At 33.7% G+C, this 19788-nt stretch overlaps 2 protein-coding genes across 3 annotated transcripts; both read left to right on the top strand.

Annotated features, from left to right (window-relative positions):
- Positions 1–6712: 6712 nt before the first annotated feature.
- On the top strand, positions 6713–15425 carry LOC145951912 (uncharacterized). The gene is made up of 9 exons (XM_083064099.1): positions 6713–7673; positions 7745–9729; positions 9924–10412; positions 11877–12155; positions 12198–13013; positions 14973–15056; positions 15193–15205; positions 15301–15308; positions 15405–15425. The coding sequence occupies exons 1-9, from the start codon at positions 6713–6715 to the stop codon at positions 15423–15425; spliced, it is 4656 nt and encodes a 1551-aa protein (XP_082920225.1).
- LOC145951632 (uncharacterized) lies at positions 13744–19652 on the top strand. 2 transcript variants are annotated; one of them, XM_083063160.1, is made up of 8 exons: positions 13744–13856; positions 13928–14053; positions 14973–15056; positions 15706–17961; positions 18056–18394; positions 18487–18586; positions 18672–19414; positions 19527–19652. In XM_083063160.1, exons 4-7 carry the CDS (start codon positions 15719–15721, stop codon positions 19377–19379), a joined length of 3390 nt encoding a protein of 1129 aa, XP_082919286.1. In that variant the 5' UTR covers positions 13744–13856; positions 13928–14053; positions 14973–15056; positions 15706–15718; the 3' UTR covers positions 19380–19414; positions 19527–19652. The 2 variants fall into 2 exon arrangements, with proteins under 2 accessions (XP_082919286.1, XP_082919285.1); XM_083063159.1 differs by lacking the exon at positions 13744–13856 and having other exon boundaries at positions 13863–14053.
- Positions 19653–19788: the final 136 nt, after the last annotated feature.

The following is a 19788-nucleotide window of genomic DNA, read 5'->3' as shown; positions in this document are numbered from 1 at the left end:
AGATCCTTTATTAGTGACCCAAATAAGCAAGAGATTAGAAAGGACACAGTTGGATGTTTAGTTATAAAACTTGAAAGGACATAAGAGTACTCTTAACATTTATTTAGGAGTTACTAAAATGTATCAGAGTGGCGCAGGGGAAGCGTGATGGTCTAATATGGAAAGAGAAGTAGAGAACTTGAATCAAGATATGGAGAGTGAGTTTAAATTTGGAGTGGATGGAGTTTTGAGATTTAAGGATAAGTTGTGCATTCCTAGTGTGCTAGAATTTTATAAAGCAATCCTAGAAGAAGGTCATAAGAGTATCTTTAGTATCCATTCAGAAACTACTAAGATGTACCAAAATCTTAAGAAGATATTTTGTGACCTAAGATGAAGAGAGGAGTAAAGCAATTGTATATTTATGGTTAGCATACTAGAAGTTTTTAAGAATCTTGTAGCACTTAGATGCTCCATTTTGGAAGTAAGATGGTGAATAGATAGACCATAGTGGAAGATTTGTCTAAGACGCTTAAGAAATTGATTTTGTTTGTGTTTAAGTGGATAAATTCGTCAAGATCTTTCCCTAAGCAAATCCTTTGAGGAAATTGATAAAAGTTGTACATCAACAAGGTAGTGATGTTGCATAAGAATTAGAAGTAAGAATGCGAAGAGTTTACCATTGCAAAAATTTCGGGGACGAAATTTCTAAAAGGAGGGGAGAATTGTAACATCCCAAATTTTATTCAATGAAAAGAAATATTTTTTTATGTATTTATTATGTGAATAAGTATTTTATTTATGTATTTTACTATTTACGTATACGTATTTTTACTATTTATGTATACGTATTTTACTATTTATGTATATGTATTTTACTATTTACGTATACGTATGTATGAATAGTATTTCACTATGCAATTGCATAGTGAAGGGGCGGCTGCACGAGGGACGCGAGTTCAAATTTTTTAATAAATTTGAATATAATAATGAATAGTGCATAGTAACTTATAATATTATTTTAATGAATAGTGCATAGTGCATAGTAATTTATAATATTATTTTAATGAATAGTGCATAGTGCATAGTAACTTCAAAAATTCTATAAATAGGGACTTAAGGTTTTGAAAATTTAGAATTCTAGAGAGAAGGAAATTCTGGAGAAATAGAGAGAGAAAGTAAGAGAGAGAGAAGGAGAAAGAAAAGGAGGTTCTGCTCTAGTATCTTGTTTAAGGAGAAAGAGGAGGAGATTCTGCCCAAATTTTTGTAAACCCAGGTAAGGGGGGAGTGGGAAAGCTCGCTTGGGGGTGTGGGAATAATTGTTAAATAGTTTGTTTGTTGGATTGGCTCCCGATCCCTTGCCTGTTGTTTATTTCTTTGAATATGTATTATTGATGTGTTTTGTTTTATATCTTATTTATTTACATATTAGAATCTGTTATTTGAATGGAAGGCTAAGCCTCCTAAGTATTTATAAATTTGTCATCTATTATTTAAATGGAAGGCTGAGCCTCCTTATTATCTTATATTACCTTTTAAGCTTCCTACTTTACTTAAAAGATCTTAATATATTATTATTGAAAAATATGATACCTAAGCAACCTCTGGACTGTTGGATTGTTGGACTGTTGGACTGTTGGACTGTTTGGACTGTTGGACTGTTTGGACTGTTGAACTATTGGACTATTAAATTGGATTATTGAAATAATTCTTAATTATGAAATATGAATATGATATGTGTAACATGCTAAAGGTTGAGTCTGTGAATGTATGACATGCATCATATGCACATATTACTCCAGGTGTGCCGCTGAGGCCGCATACCCACGACTAACAAGGTGTACCTTTGGGTCACCCACGATATGCTAACGAGGTGTATGAACACCAATGATAGGTGTACCTTAGGGTCACCGACAATTGTATAGGTGTGCCTTCGGGTCACCAGTGATGAATTCTGCAACTTCCGTATGGCGCCACATGCATACATTAGTGAGTCAAGTCAAGAAAATCATTATACATAAGCATATATGTGAGATTGATTATATATGTGAATTATATTGTGTGTGTGTGTGCTATTTAACTTTTATTTCTATATCTGCAACTGAGTGAGAAGTTTCTCACTCCCTTGTCATTTTTGTGTATATTTAAATTATGATGCAGATAATTAGCATGAGGCTGAGAATGTTGGTGGTGAAGCTTAGGCTTCTGTTTGGGTTTCGCTCTGATAGGATGTGACATCGAGATTAGCTAGACTTATTGTTAAATTATTATTATTTTTCTTTTGTAATTTTTATGTTATTTATGTTGAAAGTGTGTATTTTTGTCATATTATAATTTTACTAAAAGATTATAAGTTAATTCCTAACCAGGAGGCTCTGCCACCTTTACTGGGATTAATCTATAATCTTTATTTTATTATTTCTTGACAATTTGATACTTACAGTTGAAAATTATGAATGTGCATCTTTTACCCAATGATACTTGAGATAATTATTTTATATTAGACTAAGAAAGAATTTATATATAGATGGTTTATATCTATTGTATTTATGTTGGGGTAGAGGGTGTCACACACGTCTCAGCAAAGAGTAATATATAAATCAACTAAAAAGAATAAATTTATGTCGTAAATTAAGAAATTTGAAATGAAAAGGAAATAAGAATTACTTAATTTTAAAACCTAGTAATATCAATCTACTTAATTAATAGTAATAACAATGAACTTAAAAAATATATTAAGGAAAGGCTAATATCTATTTAATATACAATCATGTTAAAAAGTGTTTCAAGTTATGTATAAATACTTTTCATTCAGGTTAAAACAATATTATCAGAAATTTTTTTTTTGAACTTTAGGTCATGTAATGATTTGACAGCAAGATAGAAAAGTCAATTTGAAAAAGTATCTAGCAATAATAAATAAGATTTTATCAATTAAAAATGCAAGAATATAATCCAGAAATAATAACTATGAAGGAAAGGCTATTAAGTAAAAGCTAATATATTAATATGAATAAAAAATAAAGAAATACAGAAATATATTTACAAAAGGGTTATTATTTGAATCATACTAATTTCATTTATTTTAAAATAAAGTTATTATTTTAATTATAATAGGTAAAAATAATTAAAAGAATAGAGGAAAAAAATACATTAACTTCTAAAAAATAACATACGTGCAAAAAAATTTATCAATGTCTTTACTAAAATCATTGACTCATTGCAATTGATTCTAAAAATAATATCCTTACTAATCATAATTTTTTGGTAAAGATGAAAATTTCAAACAGAAACAAAAACAAAAAATTACACTATTCAACAATGAAATTTATAATTGTTATAATTTGTGAAGAAGAAAAAACCTGTTCATCCACTAAAATCATCTCCAAGAAATTTGTTTGCAATAGATTCTTAAACTCTTGTAGCCTCCACAATCTTATTATACGAACTCTTATCTTCCAATCAATTTTCCCTGCTGCAATATTCTTTAATAATGTAAACTTCTGAGCCATGTCCTTTAAAAAGAAGATGACAGTAAAAAAGGATTATTTTTAAAAATAAAGCTATTAAAGAAAAAATATATTAATATGAATAAAAAATAAATAATTAAAGAAATATATTTACAAAAGGGTTATTATTTGAATCAGATTAATTTCATTCATTTTAAAATAAGGTTATTATTTGAAGTATAATAGGTAAAAATAATTAAAAGAATAGAGGGAAAAAATACATTAGTTTCTAAAAAATAACAAACGTGCAATTTTTTTTTATCAATATTTTTATTAAGATCATTGACTCATTGTAATTGATTCTAAAAACAATATCTTTACTAATCATAATTTTTTGGTGAAGATGAAAATTTCAAATTGAAGTATAAACAAAAAACTACACTATCCAATAATGAAATTTATAATTATAATTTGTGGAAAAAAAAACCTCTTCATCCACCAAAATCATCTCCAAGGAAATTTGTTTGCAATGAAGTTTTAAACTTTGGCAGCCTTCACAATCTTATTATACGAACTCTTATCTTCCAATCAATTTTCCCTGCTGCAATATCCTTTACTAATGTAAATCTCTGAGTCATGTCCTCTAAAAAGAAGATGAAAGTTAAAAGGAAGAAACTTTTAATAATATGTTTACTATACATCAACATTGAAACAACCAACCTTTAAAATTAAAACTTCATACAAACACACCTAAAAATGATTTTCCTATGATTGATAGAAAAAAGTGTGAATCCTCATAAAAGTACCTAAATCAGAAAGTAGACAATTTATATATGGAGAGAGTACTTTTAGAAATAGAGAGTATGATGGAATAGGACAATCAGAATGAAGTTTTGAAAATAAAAATGCCTTAAATATTACAAGATAGTTGAGATCAATTGGCATTGAAAAACTGGAACCAATACATAGGAAATAAATATTCATAATTGCTTCTCTGAGTGGAAGACAAAGTGCGCAAGCAATTTGATGGGAAAGGTATGAAACAGAGAGGAAGAGGAAGGGTTTATGGTATTATATGCTTGAGTTCAGATTTCGTGCAATGTTTCTCTGTTAATAAGAATTATCAATTGAGATTGAAAAGCTGTAATAAATGCATAAAAAATAAATATCAATAATTACTTATTTGAGTGGAAGCAATTTGATAAGAAACGTATAAAGTAAAGAAGAAGAGGAAGGGTTTTTCTTCTGTTCAAAAGTACTAAAGGTTTATAATTTATTAAATTAAAAAATAAAATTTAGAATAATTATGATAAGATAAATTTAGCAGGAAAAGAGAGTCACAAACTTCCTTTCTTTTATTATAATAAAGAATAAAGATATCAAAATCAATGATTTAAGTGAGAACACTTGTTAATATGATAACAATTAATAAATTTAGATTAAAATAAATAATTTAGATGAAAAAATTATAAATAAAATTACCATACATTGTTATCATCGTAATTATTTATATCATTATTGTCCTTATTTCCATCATATCCACTTCTACCGCACTTCTAACACATCATCACCACCTTCATTGCCACCATTACAACAACCGTCATTGACATTATCGTTGTCACTACTATTGCCACCACCACTTCTACTATCACCATTGTCACCACCATCGTTGACGGTAGCGATGATGATAATGATGATGACAGTGGTGACAACAATGCAATAAAAATGATGATGGTGATGACAATTGCAATAATGAGGATAAGAACAACATTGATATAAAGAACTATAACGACGACAATATGTAATAATTTTATTTGTATTATTTTAATCAAACAGGTTTATTTTAATTAAGAATTGTTATTAGTTGTTCTCTTGTCACATTAACCAATGTTCTCACTTGAATCATTTTCTATATCAAAACTGATATGTTTTAAATATTCTTTTATTACATATAAAACATGCAGGATTTGACTGTTTAAGTTTGATCTTTGTAAAAAGGTTTCTTCAGTTTCCATTCATAAACTCATTATTATTTTTGATACTATAGTCATGTGAGAGTTGCTAACTAATCATGTATTTACTGATATGGTCAAGTAATGATTTTAAGCAACATCCACTAGTACTATTTGTGTTATCATATTAGCACGTGACATCTCTATAATTTTTTTAAATTTTTAAAATCGATGTTATTAATCTCTATTAAAATAGATGTTTGGGAACAAAAATATTAATTTTATATTTTAAAGAGATAAAAATTTTAAAAAAATATTTTATAAAAATATAACCAAAATTTTTTATAAAGAAAAACATAAATATTAGAGAATTGAAAAAAAAAATAGAGGTAAATAACAAAACTCACTATTATAGGACCCAAATACTTGAGTCATAATATATTATACTACTTTCAGTCTTTATTATAGGATCCAAATTAAATAACTAATTCACCATAACTAAGAAAAAATTAATCTTTTTGGTTAAGATCAATAAACATATTTTAAATTTTTACTTCTTTCCACCACTCCTAAATTAGTAAGTCACAATATATATTTGAATTTATTATTTTACATTACTAGAATAAAAATAGGAGACTATTTGTATTTTAAAAAACATAAATTAAATAAATTTCACTTGTTAAATTTAAAAAATGCTTTTAATAAAGTTGTTTTTGTAAAAATAAAATAAAATAAGAATATATTGTAATAAATTGAGTCTTAGAGCATCTGTAATGGGGGTTGCTTATAAGCAACCCCCATTGCAGATGCTCTTATAAAAAAGGAACAAGTCAATTTAAAAATATTTAAGTCTTATAATAAGGATAGAAAATAGTATTTAAAATTCACTATCCAAAAACAATTAATACTATATTTATGATATATTATTTAATATAAAGTGTTTATTATATAGTCTTTATTTTTTTCACCATATATAGTCATTATTATATAGCATTTATTTAAAATATTTATTATAAATTATTTATTATATATTATTCTGATAGAGAACCAAATAGTCCAAGCCCAAAAGTGAATAGGCCCAAAAGTGTCATATCCAAACCTTGTTGGATGAGAGACTATGTCTAGTTATTAAGATTTTATTTGGCTTTTAATAATTGCTAGTCCTACACGTGTAGGGATAGATTACATGGTTATTTTACATATATATTGTAGTGTTTATCATGGAGAAGGGCATGAATGAATTTCCTGAGTTTATTTTCTTCTTAGTAGTACTAGTGTAGCCCTAATTCTCTTTCACTCATCTATCATTTGGTGCTTTCATCGTCGTTCTTCATGCCTCCAAAAAAAGATGCGGACTCCAAACAAGGTGATGATGTTATTTCTGCTTTATCTGCCCAAATCAGTGCTCTTCAATCTCAAATTGAACAACAAACCCTTATCCATGATACACGACATGATTCATTGACATCCGTGATTGGTTCTCTGGTAGATCGTATATCAAACCCTACCCAACCAAACCCTTCATCCCTTCCTTTCTCCCATACCCAAAATGCCTTTATCCCTTCTTCCCCCACCTTTTCACATTATCATCCGCCCTTCATACCACCATCATTATCCCAACCTTCACAAACCCTTCCCAGTACAAATCTTTTATACACTGCCCCTATTATTACTACCCAAAACCTTCCTCCACCTTTTGACACCTCTGGCCCCTTTACATCCCCTATTTCAAGTTCAGGCCCACCACCCTTTATCCCCACTGTTCCTCACCCATCTCCTTATCCTTTTCCGCATGCACTTCGTCCACCCAAATTACAATTGAATCAATTTGACGGTCTCGAGCCCTTGGATTGGTTGTTCCAAGCAGATCAATACTTCATGTTTTATCAGATTCCTTGGGAACAACGTGTTTCTATATCCGCTTTTTACATGATAGGAGAGGCACTTAGCTGGTTCAAATGGATGTTCAATAACAATCAATTGGGAGATTGGACTTCTTTCAGTAGAGCTTTACAGCTCCGTTTTGGCCCCTCTTCTTACGAGAACCATCAAGCGGAATTGTTCAAACTGAAACAAGTAGGTACGGTTTCTGAGTACCAATCTGCTTTTGAAAAGTTAAGTAACCAAGTTTGTGGGTTGCCTCCTGTTACATTTATGAATAGTTTTATTTCAGGGTTAATTCCTGAGATAAAAAATGAGTTAGCAATCCTAAGGCCCCAATCTGTTTCTCAAGCTATTGGGTTGGCTAAATTAATTGAGGCTAAACTTCAAGATTTCGTGTCACGTCAACATCGTACCAATCCATCTTCGACAAACCCATCCACCCGCCATCATCAGACCGCCCCATCTATTAGTGTTTCACAGGCCTCCACACTCAAATCATCCATTTCTACGTCTTCCTCATCCTTACACCCATCAAGCGCCTTAATACTCAACAAATTCAGGAACGCCGTGCTGCTGGCCTTTGTTACAATTGTGATGAGAAATTCTACCCAGGCCATAAATGCAACAAACCCCGATTTTTGTTACTTTTGTGTGATGAGGAGCCTAATCCTGGGCTCGAAATTGCAGATCAATTACAAGACCAACTTGAGACGGAACAGGTCTCCCCAGCCATCCACTTTCAACTTTCCAGCCATGCACTTACAGGGTCTCCATCATTGCAAACCCTCAAGTTTCGGGGTCACATTCAAGGCTTTTCAGTGGTGGTTTTGATTGATACGGGTAGCTCCCACAATATTATACAACCACGCATTGCCAATTTTCTTCAGCTTCCATCTGTTCCTACACAACCCTTCAAGGTTATGGTGGGAAATGGTGACCACATTTCCTGTACACATTATTGTCCTAATGTTCCAATTTCATTTCACCAAACTAGTTTTCCTGTTCCGTTATACATCTTACCAATTGAAGGTGCTGATGTTGTTTTGGGTCTTGCTTGGTTACGTTTGTTGGGACCTATCATGGCCGATTTTTCAATTCCTTCCATCACTTTCACTCATCAAAAGAAACCCATCACCCTCACAGGTGAACCCTTCCATACCCCCTCCCCCACTTCCTTCCACCAGCTTCGTTCCCTTATACATCAAAATTCTGTGGCTTCATTTCATTACCTCACCATGGCCCAACCACATTCACCCTACTGTCCTCCCAATATTACCATTCCTACCCTAGAGACTGAGCCTTCACCAACATTTTTTTCTTCCCAACTTACCAATTTGCTAAATTACTTTGATAATGTTTTCCAACCACCTAAAGGTTTACCTCCAGTTCGCCCTCATGACCACCACATACCCTTACTACCAAATTCTACCCCAGTTAATATTCGACCATATCATTACCCACATTCTCAGAAATCCATCATGACTACCCTTATCTCAAATATGTTACAGGAAGGAATTATTACTCCTAGCACTAGCCCCTTTTCATCCCCTGTTATTCTTGTTAAAAAAAAAGATGGCACATGGCGCTTTTGTGTGGATTATCGAGCATTAAATGCCATTACAGTTCGGGATCGATTTCCAATCCCTACAATAGATGAGTTGTTAGATGAATTAGGGGCAGCACGAGTATTTTCTAAGATTGATCTACGCTCAGGTTACCACCAAATTCGAGTTATTCCATCAGATACTCATAAAACTACTTTCCGTACTTTTGATGGCCACTATGAATTTCTAGTGATGCCATTTGGGCTTTCCAATGCCCCGTCAACTTTCCAATCTGCAATGAATGATTTACTAAGACCGTTTTTGCGAAAATTTGTTTTGGTTTTTTTTGATGACATACTGGTCTATAGTGAATCATTTTCTGCACATGTCACTCACCTTCGTTCTGTTTTGCAGCTCCTACATTCTAATCAATTTTACGCCAAGTTACCTAAGTGCGTTTTTGGTGTTACAGCGGTTTCTTATTTAGGTCATGTTATTTCTAGACAGGGGGTTCATCCTGACCCTGAAAAAATACAAGCTATCCTAGATTGGCCAGAGCCTCGTTCTCTCACGACATTAAGAGGATTTTTGGGTCTTACCGGTTTTTATAGGAGGTTTATTTGCGGTTATGTAGCCATCGCCACTCCCCTCACCGATCTCCTAAAAGCTACTCAATTCAATTGGAATACAAGTGCTCAACAAGCTTTTACACAATTGAAATCCCGAATTACTTCTGCTCCAGTCTTGGCTCTCCCTGATTTTACTTCTTCCTTTGTGGTGGAAACTGATGCTTCTGCAACTGCCATTGGCGCTGTTTTATCTCAAAAGGGCCACCCAATAGCCTTTTTTAGCAAGAAACTCTGTCCAAAGATGCAATCTGAATCAGTATATGTGAGAGAGATGTTTGCCGTTACTGAGGCGGTAAAGAAATGGCGACAATATTTAATTGGGCATCACTTTCAAATTATTACTGATCAACAAAGTTTAAAAAACTTACTCTCTCAAGCTATTCACACTCCAGCCCAGCAGAAGTGGGCCACCAAGTTGCTTGGTTTTGATTTTGATATTATTTATCGTCCTGGGAAGCACAATCTTGCTGCTGATGCTTTGTCTAGGCCTGTCCTGCATTGTTGGTGTTAGCTGTTTCCAACCCGGTGGTTCCTTTTATTGCAGAGTGGAAGACATATTTTGTTACTGATCCTGATGGCATGGAAATTAAAAATAAATTGTTGAATGATCCTAAGGGTAGAGACCTATATACCTTCCAGAATGGCTTGTTGTTTTTTAAGGGCAAGTTATTTGTTCCTGATGTTGCTGATTTTCGTCGTAAGCTGCTTTTGGAGTTTCATGCTACCCCCGTGGCTGGTCATTCTGGTGTTAAGCCCACATTGAGTCGCCTGGCTGCATCATTCTATTGGCCCTCCATGGCTGTAGATGTTCGCCAATTCATTCGTCACTGTCTTGAGTGCCAACATAATAAATACCCTACAAAAAAACCATTGGGATTACTTCAACCATTAACCAGCCCCAACAGAGTTTGGGAGGACATCACCATGGATTTCGTGACCCACTTACCTAGTTCCTTTGGCCACACCACTATTTGGGTGTTGTGTGACTGTTAAGTCTCAATTTTACCTCTTTTTGGATGAGACTTATTGAACAAATTCCACTCATCCTTTGAACCATTGCAATATAATTGTTCTCTTTTTGGTTCATTTTGTGTGCAGATATAACTAACCCAAATTTAGCTAACAATACCTTAATACACCTCATTTTTGTGCAGGTATTGAGCTAGAGATTTGAGGATTGAAGATCTTTTGGATTGGAAACATAAGGAGCCAAGGAGCAGAGCAGAGTGGCTGCGCCGGGCGCAAGATGACTCCGCGCCGGGCTTGAGAAGAACAGAGCAGTGGACTTCTGGAAGTCATACATGCGCCGGGCGCGAGACTCCACCCACGCCGGGCGTGATCGAGGCAGAGAGTACCTCAATACTCTCTAGAACGAATTGCGCCGGGCTTAATAGAGAATTGCGCCGGGCTTGCTCTAAGGCAGAGAATGCTTGAAAGCCTCTGGAAGACACTGCGCCGGGCGTAAAAGTAATTGCGCCGGGCTTATAACGAGGCAGAAAGTGCTCAGAAGACTCTGAGCCGGGCGCGAAGACTTATGCGCCGGGCGCGAAACCCTAATCTGACCTCCCAGGCTCGTATTTGAAGCCATTTTCGAGGGTTTCTCCCTCATTCTCACATTGGGCGTCTCCAGGAGCTGCGAAAGGGATTCCCAGGGCTTGGGATCGTCCGTGTGCGGATCTTTCCTTCGGTTCTTCATTTCTCCCTTCATCTCTATTTTGTATTTACCCTCTTTGTTGAGTGGTTTCACCCATTTTTGTGGGGTTAGATGTAACCAACGAATTCTATTGTAATCCTTACGGTTTTTATGATATATATACATGTTGTTTCATTCATTGTTGTTTATGTTTCTATTCTTAATGCTTGCTTTGGATTTAATCTCATTGCATGATATAGGTTCCATTGGGTATTGGAAAATAACCCTTGAAACTAGCTCTGAAACAAATGCCTAGTGGGAAATGTATCTAGGAATGGAGCTTAGCCCATTAGTAGTCTTAAACCCTAGCCCGTAATGCGGATGTAGATATTGGGTACTCAAGGGATTGATATTCAATATCCACATCTAGGCTCTTGCTCTAAGGGATTAGGTTTGAGTAAACTATTGGGTTGACTAAGCAATGAATTTAACAAGAGATTAAGGATTCATTAGTTTGACGTTTGGTGAAATCTGACCCCATAATCTCACAAAACCATAAAATCATTTCTACCCTTTCCACTCACAAACCAATATTTATTTACAGCTTTCATTCCAATAGTCTTAACCTTGAATTCACATGACAAATTATGAAATTGGAATTATTTTTTAGTCACGAATAGTCAATAAATGCTTATTTTACCTTCTAATCCCTGTGGATACGATATTTTTACTACTTGAACGGCCGGTATACTTGCCGTGTTTGAGACCGTTGATAGAATTAAACTAAATTTCAATTATAACAAAAGTACTTCAACGGAAATCTCAACAGTGACAGATTAAGTAAATATGCTCACTTCCTCGCATTGCCAACAAAGTTTAGTGCTCCTCAGTTAGCCCATCGATTTTCGGTGGAAATTTGTAGGTTGCATGGCATGCCGAAGTCCATTGTTTCTGATAGAGATCCAATCTTTATCAGCACTTTTTGGAAGACCCTTTTTCGTGCTCAAGGTACAACATTGCGATTTAGTTCGGCATATCACCCTCAGACGGATGGCCAAACAGAAGTGTTGAACCGTAGTTTGGAGGCATATTTGCGCTGTTTTACTAGTGATCTGCCTCGCTCTTAGTATAAGTTTTTGCATCTGGCTGAGTACTGGCACAATACCACCCTCCACACTAGTATTGGCACCACTCCATACCATGTTCTTTATGGCCGGCCTCCGCCTTCCACGGTGGACTTCATTCCTAGTTTGTCCGCTCCCACCTCAGTTGCGGCTATTCTACGTGAGCACAAACACATTATTAGCATTGTTAAGGCTAACTTACATCGCACTCGACAGAGAATGAAAGCTTATGCCGATCAGAGTCGCCAGGATTTTACCTTTCAAGTGGGAGATTGGGTGCTTTTGAAACTCCAGCCTTACCGTCAGGCTTCAGTTTCTCGTCGTTCTTCAGCAAAGTTGGCAAAGCGTTTTTATGGTCCTTTTCAGGTGCGACGCCGCATCGGACAGGTGGCGTATGATCTCGATCTTCCATCTTCATCTCGCATCCATTCCGTAGTCCATATTTCTAAGCTTCGTCCATACCATGGCTCAAGTCCTCTGGAACATTACAAGCCTCTTCCACCGCTTTCGTTTGATAATGAAGAAGACCATTCACTTTTCAAGGGTGGTCATAATGTGTTTCCTTCGTCAAATTCATCTACACCATCGACCCTTAATCCTACGGCTTCAATTTTGCCAACGGATCCACCAACCAACTTTAATGTTGTCCCATCAATGTCTCCCACCAAGGAAGTCCACGTGCAACCACCACTTCCTGTTTCTTCGTTGGATTTGGTACCAAGAAACACAAATACATCTCCGTCGTCCAATTCTTCAATGATTCGTGCCATTCCTCCCTCCACTTACCCGCAGCTGCCACGTCATGACCTTGAGGACAAGGTCCCTTGTGAACGGGTCGGAAATGATAGAGAACCAAATAGTCCAAGCCCAAAAGTGAATAGGCCCAAACGTGTCATATCCAAACCTTGTTGGATGAGAGACTATGTCTAGTTATTAAGGTTTTATTTGGCTTTTAATAATTGCTAGTCCTACACGTGTAGGGATAGATTACATGGTTATTTTACATATATATTGTAGTGTTTATCATGGAGAAGGGCATGAATGAATTTCCTGAGTTTATTTTCTTCTTAGTAGTACTAGTGTAGCCCTAATTCTCTTTCACTCATCTATCATATTCCCTCTAAAAAAATCATATTTTTTTCTTAAATATAAACAAACTAGATATAACACTACAAGAAAAATGATCTATACCTACACACAATTTTACCTACACACATGAGTTAATGTAAGTAAAAACTCAAAAATACTTTTACCTACGCATGTTTAATGTATGTAAATCACAAAAACATATACCTATAGTCACTTAATGTAGGTAAAATTTGAAAATTATTAATAAATATTTTATTGATAGCCAATATTTTATTTAGTTACTAATAATTATTTAAGTAAGTTACTGAGTTTATTAATAATTATTGATTTATAAATATTAAAAAATTATGGTGTAAAAAAATATTAAGTAATTATAAATTATTTATAACTACTTTAGTCTATTTTATTTCAATTTGACTAGTCACGTATTTTTTTTCTTAATTTTAGTTAGTGTAATTTGAAAAGAGAGATTTGCGTGGAAATTGAAATCGAAATAGTCACAGTAGTAAGAGTGAGATTCACTTTTACTTTACATAAGGGTTTTTTATCACTTCAAACATAAAAAATCTAAAGGTATGATTTCAAATTCTTCCTTTCTCTCTGTTTCCTACCGTAACCACTAATTTTCACAGCTCATTAAGCAGCGGAGATCGAAATCAACATAACTTGCATTGGAGATCGAAATCAAAATAGCTCGCAGCGGAGAGAATGAAGATCACTTTTACTTTTCATAGGGTTTGTTCATCGCTTCAAACTTAAACAATCTTAAGGTCTGATTTCATATTCTTCTTTTCATGCCTTTGTTTCACACATTATTTATTCAATCTAAAGGATTGGTTCCAAATTTGTAGATCTCGTAACACTTGTGTTCTTATAATCTAGGTTTTTTTTTCTAGAATCCTTTATTTCATTGCGATTTGCTTTTTGAGTTGTTCTTTTGCTCAATCTCTTAATAGCAATATTATTTTTTATAGTTTTAGACTTTTTTTTTACATAATGTTGTAGATGTAATCACTGGCTCTGTTTTTCATCAACTACGCGTTCCCTATGTAGCTGAGTTGTTCTGTTCTGTCGGAATTCATGGTTCATTCATAATCTTTTAGGTAATAACTGCCTGTTGTGCAAATTAGTTATGTTTGATATTGATCACAAACTGTTTGATGTATGTTCTCAATCATGGACACACGCTTGAACTCTCGCACACAAGTTTCTGAGTTGGGATTTCTGGAAGGTGAAATGTATTGTTAGTTATTACTGATAAGATCATAAGCCACGCTTTAAGGATAAGCATTTGTATTACATTTTGCAATTTAACAAATCTCAGTGTTCTCCTCCGTTTTTTCCTGCAAATGTCATTTCTCATACAATGGGTGTAATTTAAGGATAAGCATTTACTCATCAATCATCATTATTAGTAGTACATGTTATAAGTTTGGGTTTTAATAGAATTAAAGCCTTGGAATAGGACCTCTATTTCTTTTCTGGTAATTTTTCCGTTTACTACAATGGAAGCCTTTATTTTTTTTTAGTAATTTTGCTTAGTCACTTATTAAATGTTTGATGAAATGTCTCTTATGTTTGATTTCAAGTAAGCTCTGTATTTGATTAGGTTCTTCTGCCAAGTTTGTATTGACATCAATATATAATGGGTCACTGAATATGTACTTTTTCATCTCTTTCCCTTTGCAGGTTAGATTGCAAGTGGAGGTGCCACCGTTGGTATGTGAGGATTGTTACAAAAGGGTCATAGCAGAGTTTATGAAGCAAGCAAAGGTGCTATTGGTTAATCTTAGCTTATGCTTTATATAGTTATATAATATAATGCCTTTCTCATATTCCGGCTCAAAGAAAATATATGCAGCAAATTATTGTTGTCTATGAATACATTGCTCTTTATTTTGTCTGTCAGGAGGATTTCCAGTGTATGATTTTTAGTTTCTAAATTTGAAACTATAACCTCTCTAGTCTTTATTGTTTTTCATATAAATATGTACATTGCTCTTTATTGAACCCACAGGCTACAAGGTTACAAAATAAAAATGATGGTTGAAGTTGCTGAAAATATATTCAATCATATAAAAATGTAGTTATGCCTTGGACTGAGTGGTGTGCTTACTGCAGTATACACTTGATTGGCTCTAGCTTCAACAACCTTGGGTAGCTATAGGATTCAAATAATATAGTGGTTTTAAATAGTAATCATTTCAGATATTGTTGTCTTTTTAGCATACTAGCTATATATGAATATATTATTTGGATTCAAATTTTGGTTTGAAAAGTGCAAATGAAGATCTTGGATTTGTCATTATTAGTTAGTTAAATTTTCTTTTTATGTCACTTAAAAATAGTCACTTAAGAATAGGAAATATGCATTTATGTATCCATTTATTTTTGCTAATTGGAGTTTTATTTTATTTGTCAGTTTGTTGTATCAAATGGATAAGAGTTGGATTTGTGAAGTCTCTTTAAATAAAGAGAAGTATATTAGAGGGGTTCTAAATTTTCTTGATTATGCTTTCGAAAGATCATCTAAGGATGGAAAAATTTTATATCCTTGTACCAAATGTGTAAATTTCAAGTGGCACTCTCGAGTGAATGTCTACGAACACATAATCAATCATGGGTTTCTAAAAGGATATATTAATTGGATCTTTCATGGAGAACAAGTTGGCTTTTCTAATTTTGTGAGTACATCTCAAGTAGAAGGGGAGTTTGAGCATGACATGGATACATTGATTCATGATGCTTTTGCTATGTATACAAATAATAATAGTGATGATACATGTATAAATGATGAGGATAGGGACTCTGGAGCATTTATTAATGAACACAATGTTCAACAATCTGATGATAGAAACAATCCAGATAAGTTCAATCAATTTTTAAAGGAGGCTGAGCAAAACCTTTATCCTGGTTGTAAGAAGTTCACAAAATTATCTTTCATCATACACTTGTACCACTTAAAGTGTCTCAATGGGTGGACTGACAAAAGTTTTTCAATGTTGTTAGAGTTGTTGAGTGATGTATTACCAGAAGAAAATACTTTGCCTAAATCATTTTATGATGCAAAGAAGATTATTTCAGGATTGGGTCTATCATATGAAAAAATTCATGCTTGTCCCAATGATTGTGTATTGTATAGGAAGGATTTGGCTGATGTTGAAATTTGCCCCAAATGTTTTTCCTCAAGATGGAAACATAACTCTGATGGTATTGAAGGTAGAAGAAAGATACCTGCAAAGATTCTTCGATGGTTTCCTCTTATACCTAGACTTCAAAGACTTTTTCTATCATCAAAAACAGCTTCTTTTATGACATGGCATGAGGATGGTCGAACTAAAGATGGGCTTATGAGACATCCAGCTGATTCTTTTGCATGGAAGGACTTTGATTGTCGATATCCTAATTTTTCTTATGACCCTCGTAATGTTCGATTAGGTTTAGCTTCTGATGGCTTTAATCCATTTAAAACTATGTCAATTACTCATAGCACTTGGCCCATTATCTTGATTCCATATAATCTTCCTCCATGGATGTGTATGAAACAACCCAATTTTATACTATCGTTGCTTATTCCTGGCCCAAAAGGTCCAGGTAATAAAATTGATGTTTATATGCAACCTCTTGTGGAAGAATTAAAGGAATTATGGGAAATTGGAGCAAAAACTTTTGATGCATGCAAAAAAGAGTCATTTCAAATGCATGCTGCACTCATGTGGACTATTAATGATTTCCCTGCATATGCAATTTTGTCTGGGTGGAGTACTAAAGGAAAGTATGCGTGTCCATGTTGTGGTCTTGAAACTGCCTCTAAGTGGTTGCGTTATAGTAGAAAGTTTTGCTATGCTTGTCATCGTCGTTGGTTAGAGCCCAACCATAAATGGAGATACAATAGAGTAGATTTTGATGGAACGCAAGAATTTAGAGCTCCACCTGAGCCGCTTAATGGAACTATTTCTTTAAGGCAATTGGAAGATCATGGATTTGGGAGTAACTTACCTTGGAAGAAGAAAAGTATTTTGTTCTCATTGCCTTATTGGCAATATAATGTTCTTCGTCATAATCTTGATGTGATGCATATTGAAAAAAATGTTTGTGATAACATCATTGGAACATTGTTGCATTTAGAAAAGAAAACAAAGGATAATGATAAGGCTCGTTACGATCTTGTAGACATGAACATTAAAAGCCAACTCCATCCAAAGATGCATCAAAGTAAAGGTAAACAATATTTTCCTAGAGCTTGTTACCAAATGACATCAAATGAGAAAGAATCATTTTTGGAAGTTCTTGAATCAATAAAAGCTTCAGATGAATATTTATCTAATATTTCAAGATGTGTACAAGTGAAACAACACAAAATATTTGGTCTCAAAAGCTATGATTGTCATCTTCTAATGCAAGAGTTTCTTCCTATAGCTATAAAAGATTGTTTGCCTAACAAAGTTAGTTTTGCTATAGTTGATCTTTGTCATTTCTTCAAAGAACTATGTAGTAAAGTGCTTAATGAGTGTAATTTGGAGCACTTGGAGCATCGAATAGCAAAAACAATGTGTCAATTAGAGAAAATTTTTCCCCCAACTTTTTTCACTGTGATGGTACATTTAGTAATCCATTTGGCATATGAGGCAAAAGTTGCAGGTCCAGTTCATTACCGATGGATGTATCCCATTGAAAGGTTTGTTTTTTCTCTCAATAATTTATTAAAATTCTATAGTTATAAAGTAAAATGACATTATCATATTACATAGCCTAAATTTTTTTTTCTTCAGATTCCTTTATACTCTAAAGTCATTTGTTCGTAATCGGGCACATCCAGAAGGTTCTATTGCAGAGGGATATCTAGCTCATGAATGTTTGAATTTTTGTTCACGATATCTTTCTGGGGTGGAAACTCGTTTTAATCGATCTAGTCGAAATGATGATTCTCATTTTGTAGAGAATACAAGTCTACTAAACCCTAGAGGTAGACCATTGGGGAGAAAGAGTCAAGTTGGGTTCAACATGAAGAAAAGAAAAAGAGTTTGTCGAGAGTCTCTTGATAAGAAAACATTGCTACAAGCACATAGATATGTGCTTTTTAATAATAGTAATGTTGACACCTTTCAAAAGTAAGATCATTTCTTTCATTCATGTATTTAGTTACTGAAATTTGGTTTGTTATACCTTCATTTGTTTTTTAATTTCTTTTTAATTTACATAGAGAACACATTAATCTTATTAAGAGACGAAATCGTCGACTATCTCCGTATGAAATTGACAAAATTCATAGTCAAACATTTTCAGATTGGTTTCGTGAACGAGTAAGTGTTTAGAAACATCCATTAATAATATTGAATTTTAGAATCATTTGAAATTTGTGATTAAATGTTATTAAAATTGTGGTAGGTTGCACGTTTGGAGGAGCAAGGTAGTGTTATTGTCACAGATGATATCAAGTGGCTAGCACGTGGTCCACTAGAAATTGTGAGGAAATATAGTGGTTATATTGTTAATGGAGTTAGATTTCATACAAAGAAACGTGAAAGATGCTTAAAGACTCAAAACAGTGGCATTGTTGTTACTGTTAAGGCAAGAAGTTATGCTAGCACAAGAGATAAGCAACCTAGGGAAGGGGAAATAAATTACTATGGTGCATTGACAGATATAATTCAATTGGATTACTCGGGAAGATATAAGGTTGTACTTTTTAGGTGCGATTGGGTTGACATAAATAGGGGTTGCAAAATTGGCAATTTAGGCATGTCATTAGTAAATTTCAATTATTTGCAACATACTGGGAATGATATTTGTGATGACCCATTTATTTTTGCATCTCAAGCCAAGAAAGTATTCTATGTGGGAAATAAAAGACAAAATGATTGGCTTGTTGTTGTGCATGCTAAAGTTAAAGATGTATATGACTTGGGTGATGAGATGTTCAATGACATAGATCAAGGGAATGAACAAATCTTAGAAGAGATAACTGGAAATGATTTGATCAGATCAGAAATTGATGATATTGATGATGTTATTGAAGTTACAACAAATATGGAAGACATTCTCCAAAATTTTGAGGATGAAGATGGTACAAGTGATGAAGAAGACTTTTTCTAAATTAATGTACTTTTTCTAATTTATTGTAGTTGCAGGTATGTTTTTTTTTAATCTATAACTTTATATGGTATATGTGATGACAATGTTTCTTAAATCCTTTACTTACCTTACAAAAGTTTAAAACTAATTTTTCTTTGATATTTGTAGGAAATACCATGAGGAGACGCAAAAAGTTGAATATTATTAAGAAAAATAACCAATCACAAGAAAGAGAGCATTCAATTGATAGCTTTAATGAAGTAATCCAAAATCATCACCCAATAATTGGAGAAGGTATATAAATTTATAAGCTCATTTTTTTCCCTTTTATCTTGATTTCTTTATAATAGATATAAAAGAAAATATAATGAGATCTCAATTAGGACAAGTACAAGATATAAGCCATGTTGAGATTCACACTTCTTTTGGT

Source organism: Cajanus cajan, chromosome 9 (assembly GCF_000230855.2).
Source record: "Cajanus cajan strain Asha chromosome 9, NIPB_CcT2T_4, whole genome shotgun sequence".
NCBI classification, from domain to species: Eukaryota; Viridiplantae; Streptophyta; class Magnoliopsida; order Fabales; family Fabaceae; genus Cajanus; species Cajanus cajan.
Note: the sequence above shows the minus strand (reverse complement) of the source record. Positions and strands in the feature narration are given on the sequence as shown.

Excerpts from the sequence above, each read along its gene's own strand:
- LOC145951912 (XM_083064099.1), top strand. The coding sequence starts at position 6,713 with ATGCCTCCAAAAAAAGATGCGGACTCCAAACAAGGTGATGATGTTATT. Across the intron at positions 10,413-11,876 it reads TTGGCCACACCACTATTTGG|TACTTCAACGGAAATCTCAA; the intron begins GTGTTGTGTGAC and ends TTATAACAAAAG. Across the intron at positions 13,014-14,972 it reads GTCATGACCTTGAGGACAAG|GTTAGATTGCAAGTGGAGGT; the intron begins GTCCCTTGTGAA and ends TTCCCTTTGCAG.
- LOC145951632 (XM_083063160.1), top strand. The coding sequence starts at position 15,719 with ATGGATAAGAGTTGGATTTGTGAAGTCTCTTTAAATAAAGAGAAGTAT. Across the intron at positions 17,962-18,055 it reads TGGATGTATCCCATTGAAAG|ATTCCTTTATACTCTAAAGT; the intron begins GTTTGTTTTTTC and ends TTTTTTCTTCAG. Across the intron at positions 18,395-18,486 it reads AATGTTGACACCTTTCAAAA|AGAACACATTAATCTTATTA; the intron begins GTAAGATCATTT and ends TAATTTACATAG.